Consider the following 20757-nt stretch of genomic DNA (forward strand, 5'->3'; position numbering starts at 1 on the left):
TTGCTGTGCAGAAGCTCTTTAGTTTAATTAGATCCCATTTGTCAAGTTTGGCTTTTGTTGCCATTGCTTTTGGTGTTTTAGACATGAAGTCCTTGCCCATGCCTATGTCCTGAATGGTATTGCCTAGGTTTTCTTCTAGGGTTTTTATGGTTTTAGGTCTAACATTTAAGTCTTTAATCCATCTTGAATTAATTTTTGTATGAGGTGTAAGGAAGGGATCCAGTTTCAGCTTTCTACATATGGCTAGCCAGTAGGGAATCCTTTCCTCATTTCTTGTTTTTGTCAGATTTGTCAAAGATCAGATGGTTGTAGATGTGTGGTGTTCTTTCTGTGGGCTCTGTTCTGTTCCATTGGTCTGTATCTCTGTTTTGGTACCGGTACCATGCTGTTTTGGTTACTGTAGGGGCCCAGGCTCTACTTCTAACTAGAAGCCTGTCAGGGGCTGCTTCCAGGGAATGAGACACCTTCTATCACCTGCACAGAGTCACCTTTGTGCTGTCTGTGCAGCCTCCTTTCTCACAGAGACCTGCCCATGAGGCGCTGAGTGAAATGGGGACACCCAGGAGCATCTGAAGGGAAGGCTTCTTGGCTCTAAGCCATCTTCAAATGCTTCCATAGGGTACAGGTTATAAAGATCATTGAAACCACAAGCAGTGGGAATCCCCGTCCTGAGATCATCCCATCTTGCCTGGCTGGCCAGAACTCTGGGTGTCTTATTTATGGACTCACGGAGGCAGGGAGCCCCGGTACCTCACTATGTGCTCTCCTCCCCCCATTTCATCCGAGTGACATCTGGGCATCCAGGAAAGCCCTGCAGGAGATCACAGGTGCCCAGAGGACCAACTGCCATGGGAAGGAGGCTGGAAGAAAGGAGGAGTGGCCCCCATCTATGCTGTGGTGGCTGAGATCTTGACTTCTATGGAAGGTGATGCCTCTTTCCTTAGCAGCTTCCCCAAAGTCAGAGCCCTCCCCAGGGTCAGAAGCTTACCCAAGCAGGGGCAGGGAGCAGTCCTGACTCTCCACGCTCTGGAGGGCCCCACAGAAGGGCCAAGCAGATGCAGTGGTCACACCACAAGAAGTCCACTTTGCTCCCGGAACTGGCTTGAGGAAGGAGCAGCCTGATGGGGACTGTGGCATGTTGCAGCATTCTGCTCAGAGTCAGGGTTTCTGGGAACATGGCAGGATTTCATCTGCCATTCCGAGAGCTAGCTCCTGGTGGGAGCATTTTCATAAGGCTTTTGGTTTTGCAACTGATGTCACAAAAGAAACCTAAGTTCTGCCTCTGGCTATTCTGTGGCCATCACCTAACTCCTGGGACCCCAGGCTCTTCTTCTACATACTGAAGGTACTGACCAGGTGATGGCCCAGGCTCCTGATAGCATCACTAGCCTTGGGTAAAAAGGTACAACACATTGTTCGGAATAGCACCCACACCCAGTGCACACCCACAAAAGACCACACTGAGGCACGGCCACATTAAGACTTTTGAGGACCCTGGGCACTTTTGCTTCATGGGCCTCTTCCCCTATAAAAAAAATATCAAAAAGCATATTTTATGACTGTGTTGGTTTAATGATGAACATATTAATAGTATGTATTAAAACAACTTCTGCTTAAAAGTTTGTTTTTCTTATTTTAAGATAAAGCAAAAACATTTTTTTGTGGGTCTCAGGCAGCGTGCCTGTGCCGCCTAATGGATATGTCAGCTCTGCGCCAAGACATGCAAGTCGGAGATAAGAAAAGGGACCCAGCTAGGAGGGGGTCCAACCTCAGCTGACCTGAGACGTTTACTTCACCTCTCTGTGCCTCAGTTTCCTCATCTGGGGACAATAATAGTATCTACTTCATAGAACTGATGAGAGGATTAAAATAAGATTATATATATATATGTACCTTGATTAGAATGGTGCCTGGCACACCAAAAAAATCACTATGAAAGTGGTAGTTGTGGCTGGGCACAGTGGCACACGCCTGTAATCCCAGCACTTTGGGAGGCTGAGGTGGGTGGATCACTTGAGGTCAGGAGTTCAAAACCAGCCTGGCCAACATGGTGAAACCCTGTCTCTACTAAAAATACAAAAAAATTAGCCAGGCATGGTGGTGCACGCCTGCAATCCCAGCTATTCAGGAGGCTGAGGGAGGAGGATCGCTTGAACCTGAGAGGCAGAGGTTGCAGTGAGCTGAGATTGCGCCACAGCACTCCAGCCTAAGTGACAAAGTGAAACTCCATCTCAAAAAAAAAAAAAAAAAAAGTGGTAGTTTTCATGCATGTTATTGTTGGTTATTGCGATTCCTAGCCACTGTACCCCTCTGTACTCGTAACTGTTGCTGCGCAAGAAAAGTGGAGCTTCCTGCTTTTGGGGACGCCTTGCTTAGACTTCCTGGAGCAGATGCAGCTATTTTAAAGCTGCTTATTAGTATAACTTTATTTTCGTAAAATTCCTTGGCAGGTTTGCCCATGACGAATCCCCGAGGAAACCCAAGAGCTACCAGAAATATGGTGGCCTCTTCTTGACCTTCCGTGGGCGTCAATCAGGTTGCGGTTGGGAGGGAGATGAGTCACAGGCCTGTAATCTGCCACCTGCTTTTCTCCTTCTGCTTAGCAGGTGTCAGAGCTCAGTGTATTTAGTGGGAGGCTTTGAGGCCTTTTAAAATGTATAGGCCTCTGGGATAAATTAATTTCTTAATCCCTTAACAGTCACACAAGAGGAAGGTCTGACAGCTGGGTTTTTCAGAGGGGACAGGAACAAATGTCTGTCAGGGGTTTTACATACATTATCTTGTTTAATCTGGACAACAACCCCATATGTGGGGATTACTCTCCCTATTTTATAAACAAACAAATGGAGGCTCAAAGGATTGGTGACCTGCCTGGAGGTCACAGCTACTCCTTTTTACGGCCCCAGAACGATGGGACCTACTAGAGGATCAAGGGCAGAGAAAAAGGAGAAAGGGAAGCCAGCCCGCCCGGGTCTGTCTTGCCAAGGTTCATCGACTGAAATTCTTGGGGCCTCAGTTTCCCCAAGAGGAGAGGAAAGTTGGCCCAGGGATCTCATACATTCTGCTATTCTTATCCTACTCTCTGCCTAGTCAGAGCAGATGAGTGACTCCTTCCCAGCTGCTATGGCCTGAATGTTTATGTCCCTGCCAAATGCATATGTTGCGATCCTAACCCGCAATGGGATGGTACTAGGAAGTGGGCCCTTTGGAAGGTGATGAGATCCTGAGGGTGGAGCCCTAACCAGTGGGATTAGTGCTCTTATAAAAGAGGCCCCAGAGAGCTGCCTTGCCCCACCCACTATGTGAGGTTACAGTGAGAAGGCACTGTCTATGAACAGAAAGTGGGCCCTCACCACACATGGAACCTGTCGGCACCTTGATCTTACTTCTGGCCTCTGGAACCATGAGAAATACGTTTCCATTGTCTAGAAGCCGCCCAGCCTATGGTGTTTTGTGTGAAAGCCAGAACTGACTAAGACACTGTCCCCCTTCTCCATAGCATTTCTCTAGTTCCTGGGAAGGACAGCCACTGGCCATGCCTCCCCTCCCTGACCCCAAGAGTAACAGAGCACCTTTGGGGGCAGGTGTGCAAGGAATCTTTGTAATGAGTTAAGCTGTTGTTGCTGCACTAGAAAACAGGTGACTCCATCAAAACAGCAAACTCCCAGCTAGTCATGGTAACAAAGTTACAATGCCTTGTTCAGAATTCCACCCACACCCAGACACACACACGTGCCAAAATAGTGCAGAGGCAGGGCCATACTAGGACTTTTCAGGATCCTAGGCACCTCTGCCTTCATGAGCCTCTTCCTCTATAAAAATGACAGAGGAGCTATTTTGTGTCCTGATTCTCCTTGCCTGCTCTTATTTTTGTAGGACAAAAAAGTTGGCAGCCACAGGGCCCGTCTCCTTTGTGAATGTAAATGGCTTAGTCACTGGCGGGCCCTCTTTAGTCAACGGCCCTCTCCACTACTTCCTGCTCTTTTCTCCTTGGGAAAATTAGAGACTCAGGAAGTAGAGTCGGGTTTATCTGAGTGGGAAAATTGCACCATCTGAGGAAGGGCTGTGCCTGAGGGAGCCAGAGAGGGCAGCACCTCACATCCCTGGGGCCAACCTCCCACCTGGAACCAAGGAAGAACAGTCCTACCTCCAAAGGCGGGCCTCATGCTGAAGTCGTGCTCGTCCACTCTGAGAAGCTGCTGAGGCTTTCCCTTCCGGAGCTTGGTCACATCAAGGTTCTTCTTATATAAGTGACTGTGAAGACAAGCAAGAAACTATTTTCCATCGGCTCATCAATGCACTGAGTGAGATGATTTGGGCGATTACTCCCTGCAAGATCTACCTGTTAGGTACCTTTTCTCCATTCTCCTTCTTGGCCCAGGGAAAGAGGAGGGCTGAAGGACCCTCCACACACACCCCAGATCCTCACAGGTAGACTGACCTGAGGACTAGTTTCTTCCGGAACCTTCCGAAAGTGGATGCCCTCCTGGGCAGGACAGCATTCTACCTTGGTAAAGGATATAATTGGATGAAAATGGTTGGGCTGGCTGCTAGCTAGATTAATAAAGGAGAAAAGAGAGAAGATCAAACTAAACACAATTAGAAATGGGGTTTTTCTAAGGGGGCTGGGTGCAGTGGCTCACACCTGTAACCCCAGCACTTTGGGAAGCTGAGGTGGGTGGATTGCTTGAGGTCAGGAGTTTGAGACCAGCCTAGCCAACGTGGTAAAACCCCATCTCTACTAAAAATACAAAAATTAGCTGGGCATAGTGGTACGCACCTGTAGTCCCAGCTACTCAGGAGGCTAGGGCACAAGAATCGCTTGAACCAAGGAGGAGGAGGTTGCAGTGAGTGGAGATTACACCACCTGGGCGACAGAGTGAGACTCTGTTGCAAAAAAACAAACAAACAAAAAAAGAAATGACAAAGGGGATGTTACCACTGACCCCACAGAAATACAAATAACCATCAGAGACTACCATGAACAACTACACAACTAGAAAACCTAGAAGAGATGGATAAATTCCTGGACACATACACACCCCACACGAAATAGTGAACCAAGAAGAAATTGATTCCCTGAAAAGACCAATAATGAGCTCCGAAGTTGAATCAATAATAAATAGCCTACCAACCAAAAAAAGAAAAAAAAAAAAGCCCAGGACCTGATGTATTCACAGCCAAATTCTACCAGATGTACAAAGAAGAGCTGGTACCATTCCTACTAAAACTATTCCAAAAAATTGAGGAGGCAGGACTCCTCCCCAGTTCATTCTATGAGGCCAACATCATCCCGATACCAAAACCTGGCAGAAACACAACAAAAAAAAGAAAGCTTTAGGCCAATATCCTTGATGAACATTGAGGCAAACAATCCTCAACAAAATATTTGCAAACCAAATCCAGCAGCCCATCAAAAAGTGAATCCACACAATCAAGTAGGCTTCAACCCCAGGATGCAAGGTTGGTTTAACATACGCAAATCAATAAGTGTGATTCATCACATAAAACTAAAGACAAACGCCACATTATTATCTCAATTGATGCACAAAAGGCTTTTGATAAAATTCAACACTCCTTCATATTAAAAACTCTTAATGAACTAGGTATTAAAGAAACATACTTCAAAATAGTAAGAGACATCCATGACAAACCCATAGCCAACATCATACTAAATGGGCAAATGCTGGAAACATTCCCCTTGAAAACCAGCACAAGACAAGGGTGCCCTCTCTCACCACTCCTATTCAACATAGTATTGTAAGTCCTGGCCAGGGCGATCAAGAAAGAGAACAAAACGAAGGTCATCCAAATAGGAAGAGAGGAAGTCAAACTATTCTTGTTTGCAGATGATGTGATTCTATATCTAGAAAACCCCATAGTTTTGGCCCAAAAGCTCCTTCAGCTGATAAACAACTTCAGCAAAGTTTTGGGATAAAAAATCACTAGCATTCCTATACACCAACAAGCATTCCTATACACCAAGCCTAGAGCCAAATCAGGAATGAAATCCCATTCATGATTGCCACAAAAAGAATAAAATGCCTAGGAATACAGCTAACCAGGGAAGTGAAAGATCTCTACAATGAGAATTGCAAAACACCACTCAAAGAAATCAGAAATGTCAGCAGCCAGCCCAGCCCACCTGCCCGTCCGCAGCCGCCTGCCAGACGAGCTCAGCATGAAGGAGATCGTGCACATTCAGGCCGGCCAGTGCGGCAACTAGATCGAGGCCAAGTTCCGGGAAGTCATCAGTGATGAGCATGGCATAGACCCCAGCGGCAACTACGTGGGGGACTCGGACTTGCAGCTGGAGCAGATCAGCATCTACTACAACGAGGCCTCTTCTCACAATATGTGCCTCGGGCCATTCGTCGACCTCGAGCCCGGGACCATGGACAGTGTCCGCTCTGGGCCTTTTGGACATTTTTTCAGGCCTGACAATTTCATCTTTTGTCAGAGTGGGGCCGGCAACAACTGGGCCAGGGGTCACTACACGGATGGTGCAGAGCTGGTGGATTCTGTCCTGGATGTGCGGAAGGAGTGTGAGAACTGCGACGGTCTGTAGGGTTTCCGGCTGACCCGCTCGCTGGGCGGGGGCACAGGCTCGGGCATGGGCACGCTGCTCATCAGCAAGATGCATGAGGAGTATCCCAACCGCATCATGAACACCTTCAGCGTAGTGACCTCGCCCAAGGTGTCAGACACTGTGGTGGAGCCCTACAACCCCACGCGGTCCATCCACCAGCTGGTGGAGAATACAGATGAGACCTACTGCATCAACAAGGAGGCGCTCTACGACATCTGCGTCAGCACCCTCAGGCTGGCCACGCCCACCTACGGGGACCTCAGCCACCTGGTGTTGGCCACCATGAGCGGGATCACCACCTCCTTGTGCTTCCCGGGCCAGCTCAACGCAGACCTGCACAAGCTGGTGGTGAACATGGGTACCCTTCCCCCGCCTGCACTTCTTCATGCCCGGCATGAAGCTCGGGCAGCCAACAGTACTGGGCCCTGACCGTGCCCGAGCTCACCCCTCAGATGTTTGACACCAAGGACATGATGGCTGCCTGCAACTGCCGCCACAGCTGCTACCTGGAGGTGGCCACCGTGTTCTAGGGCTGCGTGTCCATGAAGGAGGTGGACGAACAGATGCTGTCCATCCAGAGCAAGAACAGCAGCTACTTCGTGGAGTGGATCCCCAACAACATGAAGGTGGACGTGTGCGACATCCCGCCCCCCAGCCTCAAGATGTCCTCCACCCTCATCGGCAACAGCACGGGCATCCAGGAGGTGTTCACGGCCATGTTCCAGCACAAGGCCTTCCTACACTGGTACATGGACGAGGGCATGGACGAGATGGAGATCACCGAGGCCGAGAGCAACATGAATGACTTGGTGTCCCAGTACCAGCAGTACCAGGACTCCACGGCCCAGGAGGAGGGTGAGATGTTCACAGATGAAGAGGAGGAGTTGGAGGCCCAGGGCCCCAAATGAAGCTGCTTGCAGCTGGAGTGAGGGGCAGGTGGCAGCTGGGGCCAAGGCTAGCAGTGTCTGACCTCCAGAGCCATCTTGCTGTCAACACTGTCCCCAGCTTTCCCCCACCAGCTTGCCACTCACCCTAGGGCTCCCTTGGCACCCTCCTGCAGTGTTTACGCCTGTCCTCCCCGCTTAGGCCATGTGTGTGCTGCTCCTGTCTCTGTCTTATTGTAGCTCCAGGCCTGACATTTTATGGATTTGTTTTTTAATGGTTTGTGTTTATATTTTCAGGTATATTTAATAATTCTATTGCTGTCAGATAAAAAAAAGAAATCAGAGATGACACAAAGAAATGAAAATACACTTCATGCTCATGGATAGGAAGACTCAATATCATTAAAATGGTCATATTGCCTAAAATTATTTATAGATTCAATGCTATTTCTATCAAACTACCAATGATATTCTTCACAGAACTAGAAAAAACAATTTTAAAATTCATCCAGAATCAAAAAAAGAGCCTGAATAGCCAAAGCAATCTTAAGGGAAAAAAAATAAAAAGAAACAAAGCTGGAGACATCACATTACCTGACTTCAAACTATATTACAAGGCTATGGTAACCAAAACAGCATGGTACTGGTACAAAAACAGGGACATAGACCAAAGGAACAGAATAGAGAGCCCAGAAATAAGGCTACACACCCACAGCCATCTGATCTTATGCAAAGCTGACAAAAGCAATAAGGCAAGGACTCTTCACTCAATACATGGTGTTATGAAAACTGGCTAGCCATATGCAGAAGATTGAAATTGGACCCGTTTTTTACACCATATACAAAGATCAACTCAAGATGGAGTAAATACTGAAGTATAATACTCAAAACTATAAAAACCCTGGAAGACAACCTAGGCAATACCATTCTGGACACAGGAAATGGGAAAGATTTCATGATGAAGACACCAAAAGCAATTGCAGCAAAAACAAAAATTGACAAATGGGATCTTATTAAACTTAAGAGCTTCTGCACAAAAAATTAAAGTATCAACATAGTAAATAGACACCCTACAGAACGGGAGAAAATATTTGCAAACTATGCATCTGACAAAGATCTAATATCCAGCGTCTATAAGGAACTTAAATTTACAAGAAAAAACAAACCCCATTAAAAAGTGGGCAAAAAGTGGGCACAGTGGTTTATGTCTGTAATCCCAGCACTTTGAGAGGCTGAGGCAGGAGGATCACTTTGAGAGGATGAGGCAGGCGGATCACTTGATGTCAGGAGTTCAAGACCAGCCTGGCCAACAAAATGAAACCCTGTCTCTACTAAACAAAAGTTAGCTGGGTGTTGTGGCATGTGCCTGTAATCCCAGCTATTTGGGACGCTGAGGCACGAGAATCACTTGAACCTGGGAGGCAGAGGTTGCAGTAAGCCGAGATTGTGCCACTACACTCGAGCCTGGGTAAGAAAGTGAGACTCCATCTCAAAAAAAGAAAAAAAAAATTAAAAAGGTGGGCAAAGGACATGAACAGATGCTTTTCAAAAGAAGACATACACTCAGCCAAAAAACATATGAATAAACGCCCAATAACGCTGATCATTAGAGAAATGCAAATCAAAATTAATGAGACACCATCTCACACCAGTCAGAATCACTATTATTAAAAAGTCAAAAAATAACAGATTCTGGTGAGGTTGCAGAGAAAAGAGAACATTTATACACTGTTAGTGGGAATATAAATCAGTTCAACCATTGTGGCAAGCAGTGTTGTGATTCCTCAGAAAGCTAAAAACAGAACTACCATTCTACCCAGCAATCTCATTACTGGGTATTTAACTAAAGGAATATAAATTGTTTTCCCATAAAGACACATTCATATTCACTGCAACACTGTTCACAATAGCAGAGATATGGAATCAACCTAAATGCTCATCAGTGACAGATTGAATAAAGACAATGTGGTATGGCCACCCATGGTGGCTCACACCTGTAATCCAGAACTTTGGGAGGCCAAGGCAGGTGGATCACAGGCCGGGAATTCAAGACCAGCCTGGCCAACATGGCAAAACCCTGTCTCTAATAAAACTACAGAAATTAGCTGGGCATGGTGGTGTGCGTCTGTAATCCCAGCTACACAGGAGGCTGAGGCATGAGAATCGCTTGAACCCAAGAGGTGGAGGTTGCAGTGTGCTGAAATTGTGCCATTGCACTCCAGCCTGGGTGACAGAGTAAGGCTCTGTCTCCAGAAAAAAGAAAAAGAAAATGTAATATACATACACCATGAAATACTCTGCAGCCATAAAAAAGAATTTGATCAGCTGGGAGTGGTGGCTCACACCTGTAATCCCAGCACTTTGGGAGGCCAAGGCAGGCAGATCATTTGAGCCCAGGAGTTCAACGCCAGCCTGAGCAACATGGTGCCACATCCAGCTACTTGGGAGGCTGAGGTGGGAGAATCACTTGAGCCCAGGAGGGAGGTCAGGGCTGCAGTGAGCCATGATCATGACACTGCTCTCCAGCCCAGGTGATAAAGACCCTGTCTCACACACACACAAAAAAGCATGAGATTATGTCCTTTAGCCGGAACATGGACAGAACTGGATGGAGGCCATTATTCTAAGCAAACTAACACAGGAACAGAAAATCAAATACCACATGTATTCTTACTTCTGAGTGGGAGCTAAGTGATGAGAACACATAGACACAAAGAGATGAACAAAAGACACTGGAGCCTACTTGAGCGTGGAGGGTGGGAGGAGGGAAAGGGTCAGAAAAAATAACTGTTGAGTATGGGGCTTAGTACCTGGGTGTCAAAATCATCTGTACAACAAATCCCTGTGACATGAGTTTATCTCTATACCGAGTCTGCATGTATACTCCTGAAGTCTTAAAAATAAATAAGAATCTCACCCAGGCTAAGTAAAAAAATATAAATAAATAAATTTGTGACGAGAAAAAAAGAAAAAATGATTGTGTTGAGTCGTGGAAGATCATGATTTTTTTTTTTTTTAATTTCTTGGCTGAGTGCAGTGGCTCACATCTGTATTCCTACCACTTTGGAAGGCCCAGGCAGGAGAATGGCTTGAGCCCAGGAGTTTGAGACCAGCCTGGGCAACATAGCAAGACCCCGTCTCTTAAAAAAAAAAAAAATGTAATAAACTGAGTGTGATGGCATACGCCTCTGGTCCCAGCAAATGGAGAGGCTGAGACAGAAGGATCACTTGAGCCTGGGAGGTTGAGGTTGCAGTGAGCATTCCAGCCTGAGTAACAGAGTGAGACCCAGTGTTTAAAAAAAAAAAATTCTCGTGATGTTATAACAATGGTTTTGTGATAAATATACTTCTAAGACAGATATAGTCAAAACTTTTAAATGCTGGTTTTATCTTTGCCAAATTTGATGCTCCTTACTTCAGTCCAGGTCTGCAGAACCCACCCTGGGACAAAGCCTCCCTCCTTAGAAAGACAATTCACAGCCAGTGGAGGACAGAGTTGCTCTGACCACCCAGCTAGGTGGTGCACCCAGAGCTGGAGCCCAGGACACAGCCCTGGTCAGCCCTTCCTCTAAACCAGGTGACGGCAAAGGAGTGATTCTCTCTTCTTTCTTTCATGCTCACTCTTTCCAGATCATTTTCTTCACCACAACGGCACACTAAAGCGGTCAGATCCAAAATGTTCTAAGGCAATTGTCTGCTGACAGTTATTACTAAACAAACAAACAAACAAAAGACAGAGAAAAGGAAAGAAGGAAAGAGAAAAAAAGAAAAAATATGGAAAGAAGGAAAAAGGAGGAAGAGAAGGAACCTTCACACAGACAGGCTAATCCACAGTACGTTACCCGTTCCTCTTACAGGCTTTTGGTTTGTGCCTGGCACTTAAGTTACTTCGTGTACGTGTCTCACTTAGCCTTCTAAGAGCGTTAGGCTAGGGTTTATCTCTGTGTCCATTGCACTTAGCACAATGACTGGCATGTAGCAGGCATTCAATAAAAGGTAGCAACATGACCACACAAACAACTTCTAGGAGAAATTTAAACCAATTCCATCCTAGTACATTTGGTCAACATCATCTGTAACCCAGATGCTTCTCAGCCTTAACCACACTTTGGAATCATCTCGAGGGGCTTTTAAAAACCCTGATGCCCAGGCTGTACCCCAGAACAATCAAATTCACCTCTCTGGGGTGAATTCCCCAGCTATTCCCATGCGATCAAGGCTGAGAATCACAGTCACTCCAAACTTATCATTTTTAGATCTTGTAATACCTTAATGATAATAAACTCTATGTGGCTTTGTGTTTTGTTGGCCAGACCTATGATTCTCAAACTTAGCTACAGATTGTAATCACCTGGGGAGATATTAAAACCAATGATGCCTAAATCCCACCCCTAGAAATTTGAATTTGACTGGTTGGGATGGAGGTCTCAGCACTGGAAATTTGTTAAAGCTCTTGGGTGATTCCAAGGTAGAGCAACATTTGAGAACCACTAGGATAAGCCTTAATCTAATGCCTTTGGCAACGTCCTGAGAGCTGCCCAAGGCACCTGTTGGTGCTGACAACTTAGTAGTAGCAAGTGAGGAACTGCTAATTCACCCGCTGAAGAAACCACAGCCCTCAGGGCCTGTGACTCTGTTGTGTGCAGCATATTGGAGGTTTTTAGAAATCAATTGAGATTTGGTTTTGAGTGTTTGTTGTTTATTTACATATACCTCTATTTTCCTCTCTGTTCTTGTCATACTTCATTCACTTTTCTTTTTTTTTTTTTTTTTTGAGATGGAGTCTTGCTCTGTCGCCGGATTGGAGTTCAATGGTGTGATCTTGGCTCACTACAACCTCCGCTTCCTGGGTTCAAGTGATTCTCCTACCTCAGCCTCCTGGGTAGCTGGAATTACAGGCACCCGCCACCACACCCAGCTAATTTTTATATATTTAGTAGAGACGGGGCTTCACCATGTTGGTCAGGCTGGTCTCGAACTCCTGCCCTCAGGTGATCTACCTGCCTCGGCCTTCCAAAGTGCTGGGATTACGGGCGTGAGCCACCGTGCTCGGCCTTCATTCACTTTTGAGAGCAACTCCTGTTTAAACTCTGTAAGAGGAAAGCGATGGTTTCCTCTCTTGAGGTTCTGATCTTGGAATCATCCTCCTATGAAATCCTTAAGTTTCATTCCTTGCTGGCTCTGCCCAGATGGCATAATTCAATGGGAGGTCTAAAGCTACACTGATCAATAAAGTGGCCACTAGACACATATGGCTGTTTCAATTAATGAAAGCTAAATAAATGACTATTTGGTTTTTCCGTTATGCTAGCCACACATATGTGTTCAATAGCCCCATGCAGCTGGTTGCTACTGTACTGAACAGTGCAGCTATATAAGCTTTCCATTACCTCAGTGTAGTGTGATAATAAAAAAATAAATAAATGAATAACATTTCCATAATCACCAAAAGTTTTATTGTTTGGTGCTAGTATAAAAGTTAGCCTGCCTGCCCCAGATTCCCCTATAAGCCGGCGCCCTACTCCTAACACTGCCTGGCCCAGCTGCTCACTGCCCCAGACCTCCCAGTCATTTCCCCACCCCCGTGAGGGTTCAGGAACCACCTGCTTCTCTTTCTCTCCATTTAGTTCCCCCCCATCAACCTTGAGGATGTCAACATCCACACAGACAGTTGTCCCACACCCTGGTCACACAGTTCCCCAATTCCTAGACTCAAATTGATTTGTGCAACATATTTTTATAGAGCATCTACTCTGTGCAGACACACGTTTCTATAGAGCCCCTACTCTGCAGACACTGCCCGAGCCATGGGGAGGGCATGTATTCACAGTCCTCACAGGGCTTCCAACCTAGTCGGGGAGGTGGACGATAAACCAGTGGACAGATAAATCACGTGACAAAGTAGGGTAAGGAATAGAGAGCTATGGGTTGGAATGGAGGGCTGTTTAGATGAGGTGATTGGTGATTCTTCTGAGTCCTGGAGGGAGGGTGGGAGTCATGAGAGGACCTGAAGGAAGGAAGTAATTCTGAGAAAACAGCAGAGCAAATGTCCTCAGGAGAGCCTGACTTGCATGAGGACAGCCTCCTATTTGGCAGCCATCTCACTCAGCCACTCTCACATCTGCTTTCCAAACTCACCCACCCTCTCGTCCTTCCACCCGCTGCTGCCTTCCACGTTGTCCTGCCCTATTTGCACATCCTCCAGACGTGTAGGTGGTGAGGTAACTGAGGCTCAGCAGAAGTGCCTAACGCCCCTTCTCACAGAGTCTTTTGAACCCTGCCCTCATGCCCCCTCCCCACAGCTTCCTCAGCTTCTCCCCCTTTCATGGCTCATTCCCATCAGTATTCAAACTGGATTCTAGGCTCTCCTACCTGGAATTACAACTAAGCAGAAAACCCATTTAAACTCCACATCTTCCTCTAGCTCTCAATTCATGCAAAATGCATTGAAAGTGATGGCAATATAGGTGTGTTGGTTATATTATTTAAACATTTCCTTTTTAAAAAAAATGTTTAAGACTTTTTTTTAGAGTAATTTTAGGTTTGCAGCATAATTGAGCAGAAGGTACAGTGTTTCTATATGCCCCCTGCCCCTAAACATGCATGGCCTCCCCACTATCAGCATCCCCCCCCAGGGAGGTGCATTTGTTACAATTGATAATCCTGCATTGACACAGCATTAGCATTAGCACCCATGCTTATTATTATTATTATTATTATTATTATTATTAGAGACAGGGTCTTGCTCTGTTACCCAGGCTGGAGTGCGGTGGTGCAATTGTAGCTCACTGCAGCCTCAAACTCCTGGGCTCAAGTGATCCTCCCATCTTAGCCTCCTGAGCAGCTGGGATTAACAGGCACATGCTACCATGCCTGGCTAATTTTTTTTTTTTTTTGTAGAGACAGGGTCTCACTGTATTGCTCTTGGCCTCAAGAGATCTTCTTGCTGCAGCCTCCCAAACTGCTGGGATTACAGGCGTAAGGCACCATCCACAGCCTAGTGTTGATATTCTCTGGGTTTGGACAGATGTATAATGATGTATATCCACCATTATGATATCATATAGAATAGTTTCGTTCCCCTAAAAATCCTCACTGTTCCACCTAAAAAAAAAAATTTATTTCCCCCCTCAGTAAATAATTAACTCTTCCAAATAGCCATCTTCCACAGGCTGCTGGCACTGCCTCACTCCAAGCCCTTTTGCCTACTTATGCCCAACCCCTGGTCCTACAGGTGCTCTTGCTGAGGTCTGGCTTCTCCGCAGCTGCAGACAGGAAGGTCCATGCTTCTGCCAGAAACTGTGTCTTTCAGGACAAAGTACTCTGGTTTTCCTCCTACCTCTCTGACAGGCGCTTCTCCACGGCAGCGTCCCCCTATTCTTCAGCCCATCCCTTAAATGTCAGTGTCCCCAGGACCTTGTACCAGCCATCTTCTCTCTCTACCCTCTCTTTGGCAGACTCACCTAAGTTGGTGGCTTAAATTGTCATCAACATGCTGATGTTCTTAAATCCCTGCCCTCTACTCTCAATCTTTATATCTAATTCCTAACTCAACATCCCTAATTGAGTATCCTATAGGCATCTGAACTCAATGCATGCATAGTTTGGTTTGGGCCGCACTCAGTTTGAAGTGGCTTAGGTTGAAGAATGAGTGAGCGTTAGATGAGAAGCGGGATGGGGTGGGGGGTGTGGTGGGAATGAATGAAGAGAATGAAGCTGCAGGGACAAGCAGAGGCCAGGCCAGACAGAGCCTTAAGAGTCATGTTAAGAATTCTGTCTTTATCCAAAGGCAATGGGAAGACAATGAAGGGTGTTAGGCAGATGGAAGAGGAAGCTATGATAAGATTCACTTTTAGACAAGCCCATTATGGGTTCACAGGTCAAAGAGGAAAGTCCAATTTAACTTCCTTCCCTATGGCTGAAATAGGGGACCATCCAGCCCCCTTAAGCCATGTGTAGTCATGGTTGGGTGCTGCCAAGGAGCTTTCACACACACTGATCTCTTCCTCAAGCCTTGCCTCCAGGAGTCAAGTGGGGCCAGGCCTGGGTCTCTGGGCAGTGACTGTGTGAGGGGGCCATGTGCAGACGCCCTATGAAAGACGCCTCCGGAAGGCAGATGAAGAGTCCAGCCCGAGGGCTTAGCGGATCGTAGACATTAAACCATAAGTGCAGCCGGCTCACAGCCCCTCTGACTCACAGGGAGTAAATCCCTCCTGGTCAGCACAGTTTCTACATCCATTTAGGAAAAGGCTTAGGGGAGCGGAAGTCCCAGAATGCCACCCACCCCAACAAGAGACAGATTTAAATCCCACTGCCATTGAGGGCCCAGAGTTTTTTTAAGAGATCAAGCCACTAAGATCCTGAGCCTTGGGCTATTTGCGTGAGCCATATGCTCTCCATTCATCCTTTCACAGGAGATGGCCCACACAGTCTCGGCCCTCAGACCCTACACTCCTTCCTGAGCCCCCACCCACCCATGGCAGGGCAGCCAGGACCTTCATGGAACCTCAAACCCGGCCTTTGGGTGAGGGATGAGGGAAGGAGAAAAATTGATCCACTATGCCTTTGGAAGCAGGGCTAGTGTCATCGTGTTGTGGTTTTTTGGCAATAACAGCAACCGGGATAACCAGGTATTCCTGGATGCCCCTCCTCCCTGTGCAGGCCCTGAACTGCAGGACGTTAGGCAGACCTCACCCCATCTTCACATCATCCCCATGGGGAAGGGCTCACCAACCCCCTTTTCAGCTGGAGAAACAGAGGTTCAGAGAGAGCAGGAAATATGGCCACATGGCTAGACGGCGGCAGAACCAGGGTCTGAACCTGATTTTCCTGAATTCCCAACTCCTTTTCCTTTGCCAAGACCCTCAGCAGTGGATGAGGGTCACTGCGTGGCTAGAAAGCAAAGCTGCTCCTGCATCCAGCGGAACAGAACCACAATGCAGACCCAGGAAGGATGGCCAAGGTAGGGGTACCGAGGAGGCAGCAGATGGGGAAGGAAGCTACAGAGGGGGCTCCACGTTGAGACCTGCAGGGACCTGACAGTACTGTCCAGGGCACAGCCCAGAGTCTGGTTTATTCATCAGCTCTCAAGGGAGAAGTGCCTCCCTTGGCAAGAAAGAACGGCAACCGTGTGGTCAGGAGGCCAACTTTGGCAGCACGCCAGGAGGAGTAGGAATAAAGTTGGGAGGCTGAGAGCTGGGAGAACAGAGCAAAACCAGTAACAGCCAAGAGGAAACAGATTCACTCTGCAGCCATTTAGTACACAGAGACACAAAGCAGCAGAAAACGGGGGCCGGTCTTTGTAAAAGCAGCTACTGGGCAGAATCACTGTTCTGTGTGCGTGCCTTGGCTGGGGTGAGGCAGGGAAGGCTTCCAGGTTCAAGGAAGTCTTCACAGTGTGCATGTGTGAGGGTGACTATGTGCATAGTGGGTGCCCGTGAAGCCACACATGTGGCGTGTAGTATGTGTGTGAGTGTGACCGTGTATGAGAGTTTGTGTGTGAACAGGACTTCTAAGAAAAGGAGCTATCCTAAAGAGAGAAAGCGCTCTAAGACTGTAATCAGAAAGGGTCTGGTCATTTTCTTATTTGTTCGTATAGCTTGACCCCTGCGTGTCAATAATGAAAGTAATTTGGAAAAATAAATTGTCAGAGGCTTGACTGAAATGTTCACAGGGAGGCGTCACCCTGTTGACTGACTGTGTGTGTGTTCTCATGGATGCAGAAAGGCCCAGAACCACATTCCCTATCCTTTTCCCTAGCCTCAGTTCAATAAATATTTTACTTCCTTGTAATGTATGTGTTCATCTTTTCCCACTTTTAACACCTCGTGGGCTGGATTTCAACAGTCTCTTCCCCACTAAGAGTCAGAGCCCAGCTGTGCCCAGGCTCATGCTCAGGTTTGGGAATGAGACTGTGGACCTCTGAGGAAAAGTGAGACGGAGGTGCCACCACAGCCCAGGCTGCTGAGTGGGGTCCCTGGGCACCCCGGAGGGACTTGTGCTGAACCCCAGTTCTTACAGAATAGACAGTTTTGAACAGATTTTCCTCCAGTCTAAGTAAATCAGGAACCTACATTCTAGTGCTGGGAAGCCACTAGCAGGCCGTGTGACTTACTCATGCCCCTGAGCCATTTCAGCATCTGTCAAATGAGTTGATTTGGGCAGTTTCCCAGTGTGTGCTCCTTGGAGTAGGAATCCCACAAGACAGTCCAAAAAACTGGGTATTTTAGTTGTTTCTGAGAAGCACTGCATAATTTATCCCTCTCTTCAAGATTCTCACAGTGCCTATTTGCATAACAAAGGTTCTAAAAGTTCTGCTGTAAAGACATCTGTTGAAAATGGTCTAAACCAGGGTTTTCCACTTTTGGTGACCCTGGAACCCCATTTCACTCAACAGCCATTCATGTTTCCCAAAATTAGAGTTCAGGGGACTTGCTGGGCCAGATGACATCTGAGGCTCCTTCCAGTTTAACAGCCTATGGTTCTGGCACCCCAACTCACATGGGTTGTTCAGAGCAGGGCCTCTTTCCCGTCGTTCTGGAGGGTTTTGATCTGTTTGCCTTCCACTGAGTAGGACTAGGCTCCAGAGAGAGTAATTATAGGCTGGGCGCGGTGGCTCATGCCTGTAATCTTAGCACTTTGGGAGGCCAAGGTGAGTGGATCTCTTGAGGTCAGGAGTTTGAGACCAGCCTGGCCAACATGGCGAAACCCCGTCTCTACTAAAAATACAAAAATTAGCCAGGCATGGTGGTGCACGCCTGTAATCCCAGCTACTCTGGAGGCTGAGGCAGGAGAATCGCTTGAACCGGGGAGGTGGAGGTTGCAGTGAGCCAAGATTGCGCCACTGCACTCCAGCCTAGGTGACAAAGAGTCCATCTCAAAAAACAAACAAATAAAGAGAGTAATTACCTCTCCCAGAGCAGCAGTTGCCACTGGGATACTGGAAGCAGAGGCTGTAACTCTTATTTATGTTCAAGGTTTTTTTTTTTCTAAAAATAAGAAATCAATTAAACTTTAACATACATATTTATAACAGCACGTGTATGTGCTTTGTAAGTAAATATGCATGTATTAGAGGTACAGTTTCAAAAACTTGTCATTGACAGCAGCGCATGGTCAAAAATGTTTGGGGACTGACCTAGAAAATGTGCCTCAAGATATTAATTTATGTTCAAAACCACTAGTTTATCTGATGCTTAGTAGAATGGAAAATAAATGTGTAACATGCCACACATGGTGTTTATATCTTAGCTGCTTGCTCTTTTCTTATCTCCATGTCTAACAGTCCTTATGTCTACTTCAGGCCTGGAGTATGACGCTTTGTATGTCAATTCAAAATAAACTTACTAAGGAACTTAGATTTGTAATGTAATGATTTTGAATGCAGATCCTGGGCCACTATTTCTTGGGAATGTCTCCATTGCATAATGGAATTGCATCCACTGCTGTCCACACATATATTTCTGATAATTAAGCAAATTTCTGAACACCTATTCTAAGATTCAAAACAGTAAAATGAAACCCAATATCATTATAAAGTTATTCTCTGGCAAATAATTTAAGGAAGACAACTCCCATATGCATTTTTTTTCTTAATAGTTCAGGCTAGGTTCCTATATACAGTTCTCCCCAAAATACTTGAGTGTAATTATTTAGCAGGTCACTGGTTGTAACCCTGAGAAACAAAGCAGCACAATGTGATTTGTACAAAGAATGATTTTACCCACTGCGTCTCCAACTATTTGTATCTGCCTCAAATCAAAATGCTTTGGCTGAACACAGGCATCCGAATGGAAGGCTCACCCCAGTCTAGTTCTGCTCTCGATGCTTGTGACACATAGAGTATGTGTGCCCAGGGAGAGGCTGCGTTCAGCGAAGTAGCTGGGTTCTCACAGGGCGATATCGCGATAGGACCTGTAGCCCCCTGGGAAGCCGTCCCACTGTGCCACTGCTGCTGCTACTATGCAGGGTAACCTCCCTCCTTTCCCATCCACGACTTTACCTTGGCTTGGGCATTTCCACCTGCCCTGTCCATCGCTTCCTCTTGGGCTTTCTGCTTTCCACGAGGACCATCAGGCAAAACAAGAACAAAATGAGTCTTGTAAAATAAGGCATTTTGTGGAGGTCTGTGAGGCAAAAAGCTGCTTTCCAGTAGCCTGTGGCAGAGCAAATCCCCCCCGGCTTGACCATTGATCCATCTGCTGCCTCCTGACGGGCTGCTCTGAAGGGCTGTGAGGGCAAGGCTGGCCAGGCTGGTTGTCCCGATTTACTATTTGATACTGGCGCCCTACTCACCCCCTCCACTCCGGGCTGTGACACAAACACCAGGCTTTGCCCTCCCTGCTGATTAGTGATTGGCCATTAGTCAGGAAGTGTGTCCTCTCATGAAATTCTGTTTCCACTGAATCCTAGAATAGCTCTGGCTAAAGCTGTTATATAAAAAATTAAATCTCTTGAACATGCCAGCTTTGTGCTGAGATTATTGGTCCATCTTCTGGCTGCATAAAACCAGTCTGTCCCATCCACCAGGGGGTCAGCTTGGATTCCAAGTAGATTTGCAGAGAGGACTTGGTAGACGTTTAGATGTGTACATAAATGTGCTCAGGAAATGCTGAGTAAACGTGAAAGACCTGTTTCCTTAGGGTGGATTTATTTATGGAGCTAAGAGAATATGCTTTGCCTATGAGCAAGGATACTTCCTTTCTCACAAATATAGATCAACTTCTTCCAGTGAAAACATCAAAGCATAAAATACGTTTTTAGTTTGAAGGATGGCATCAATCAAAGAATTCATGATTATGTAAGCTTTTCTTCGTACCATAAGCATTAAATTAACTTTGGCCTTTAACCCTAAAATGTATAAAATCAATCATAAATTAGGCTTTATTCCTATCCTGGGATATGGAATTAAGCACATTAGAATTGTAGAGATACATGTGGTTATGTCTAACCTACTGAACAAAATAGAATATGTTTAAAAACTACTCATTCCTTGCTATGTCCTGGCAATGGAAAATTTCATGGTAGAAACATAGGGAGATGGGGACGGAGATCAGGAGGTGGGATAGCCGTAAGTGAAACAGAATTGGGATTTTACTATGTATAAATGACAGAATCAAAAGAAGCTCTTTGATTCCCTTAAGCAAAGTGAGATGGCATGATCCACTTTATTTTTGAAATAATTCCTAATTGGGATCAGTCGAATCAGGGAACTTATGATGACAAAAGAGAATAAGGTCCTGCTCTGAGCGAAGGGAAGAAGGGAGAAGAGAAAGGAAGACAGAA

The 20757-nt window shown here is 46.3% G+C and overlaps 1 protein-coding gene and 1 pseudogene across 1 annotated transcript in view; one reads left to right on the forward strand and one right to left on the reverse strand.

Moving 5' to 3' along the window:
* GABRR2 (gamma-aminobutyric acid type A receptor subunit rho2) overlaps positions 1-19721 on the reverse strand; it is a 65835-nt gene extending 46114 nt beyond the window's left edge. The window contains exons 1-2 of the mRNA XM_032155230.2: positions 19475-19721; positions 4148-4254 (exon numbers count right to left, since the gene is read on the reverse strand). Coding sequence (XP_032011121.1) covers positions 4148-4254; positions 19475-19662 — 295 coding nt within the window. The 5' untranslated portion in view covers positions 19663-19721. The remainder of the gene's footprint in view (positions 1-4147; positions 4255-19474) is intronic.
* Positions 6182-7497, forward strand: LOC116469706 (tubulin beta-3 chain-like; annotated as a pseudogene).
* Positions 19722-20757: the final 1036 nt, after the last annotated feature.

Source organism: Hylobates moloch, unplaced genomic scaffold (genome assembly GCF_009828535.3).
Source record: "Hylobates moloch isolate HMO894 unplaced genomic scaffold, HMol_V3 SCAFFOLD_2, whole genome shotgun sequence".
Classification (NCBI taxonomy): domain Eukaryota; kingdom Metazoa; phylum Chordata; class Mammalia; order Primates; family Hylobatidae; genus Hylobates; species Hylobates moloch.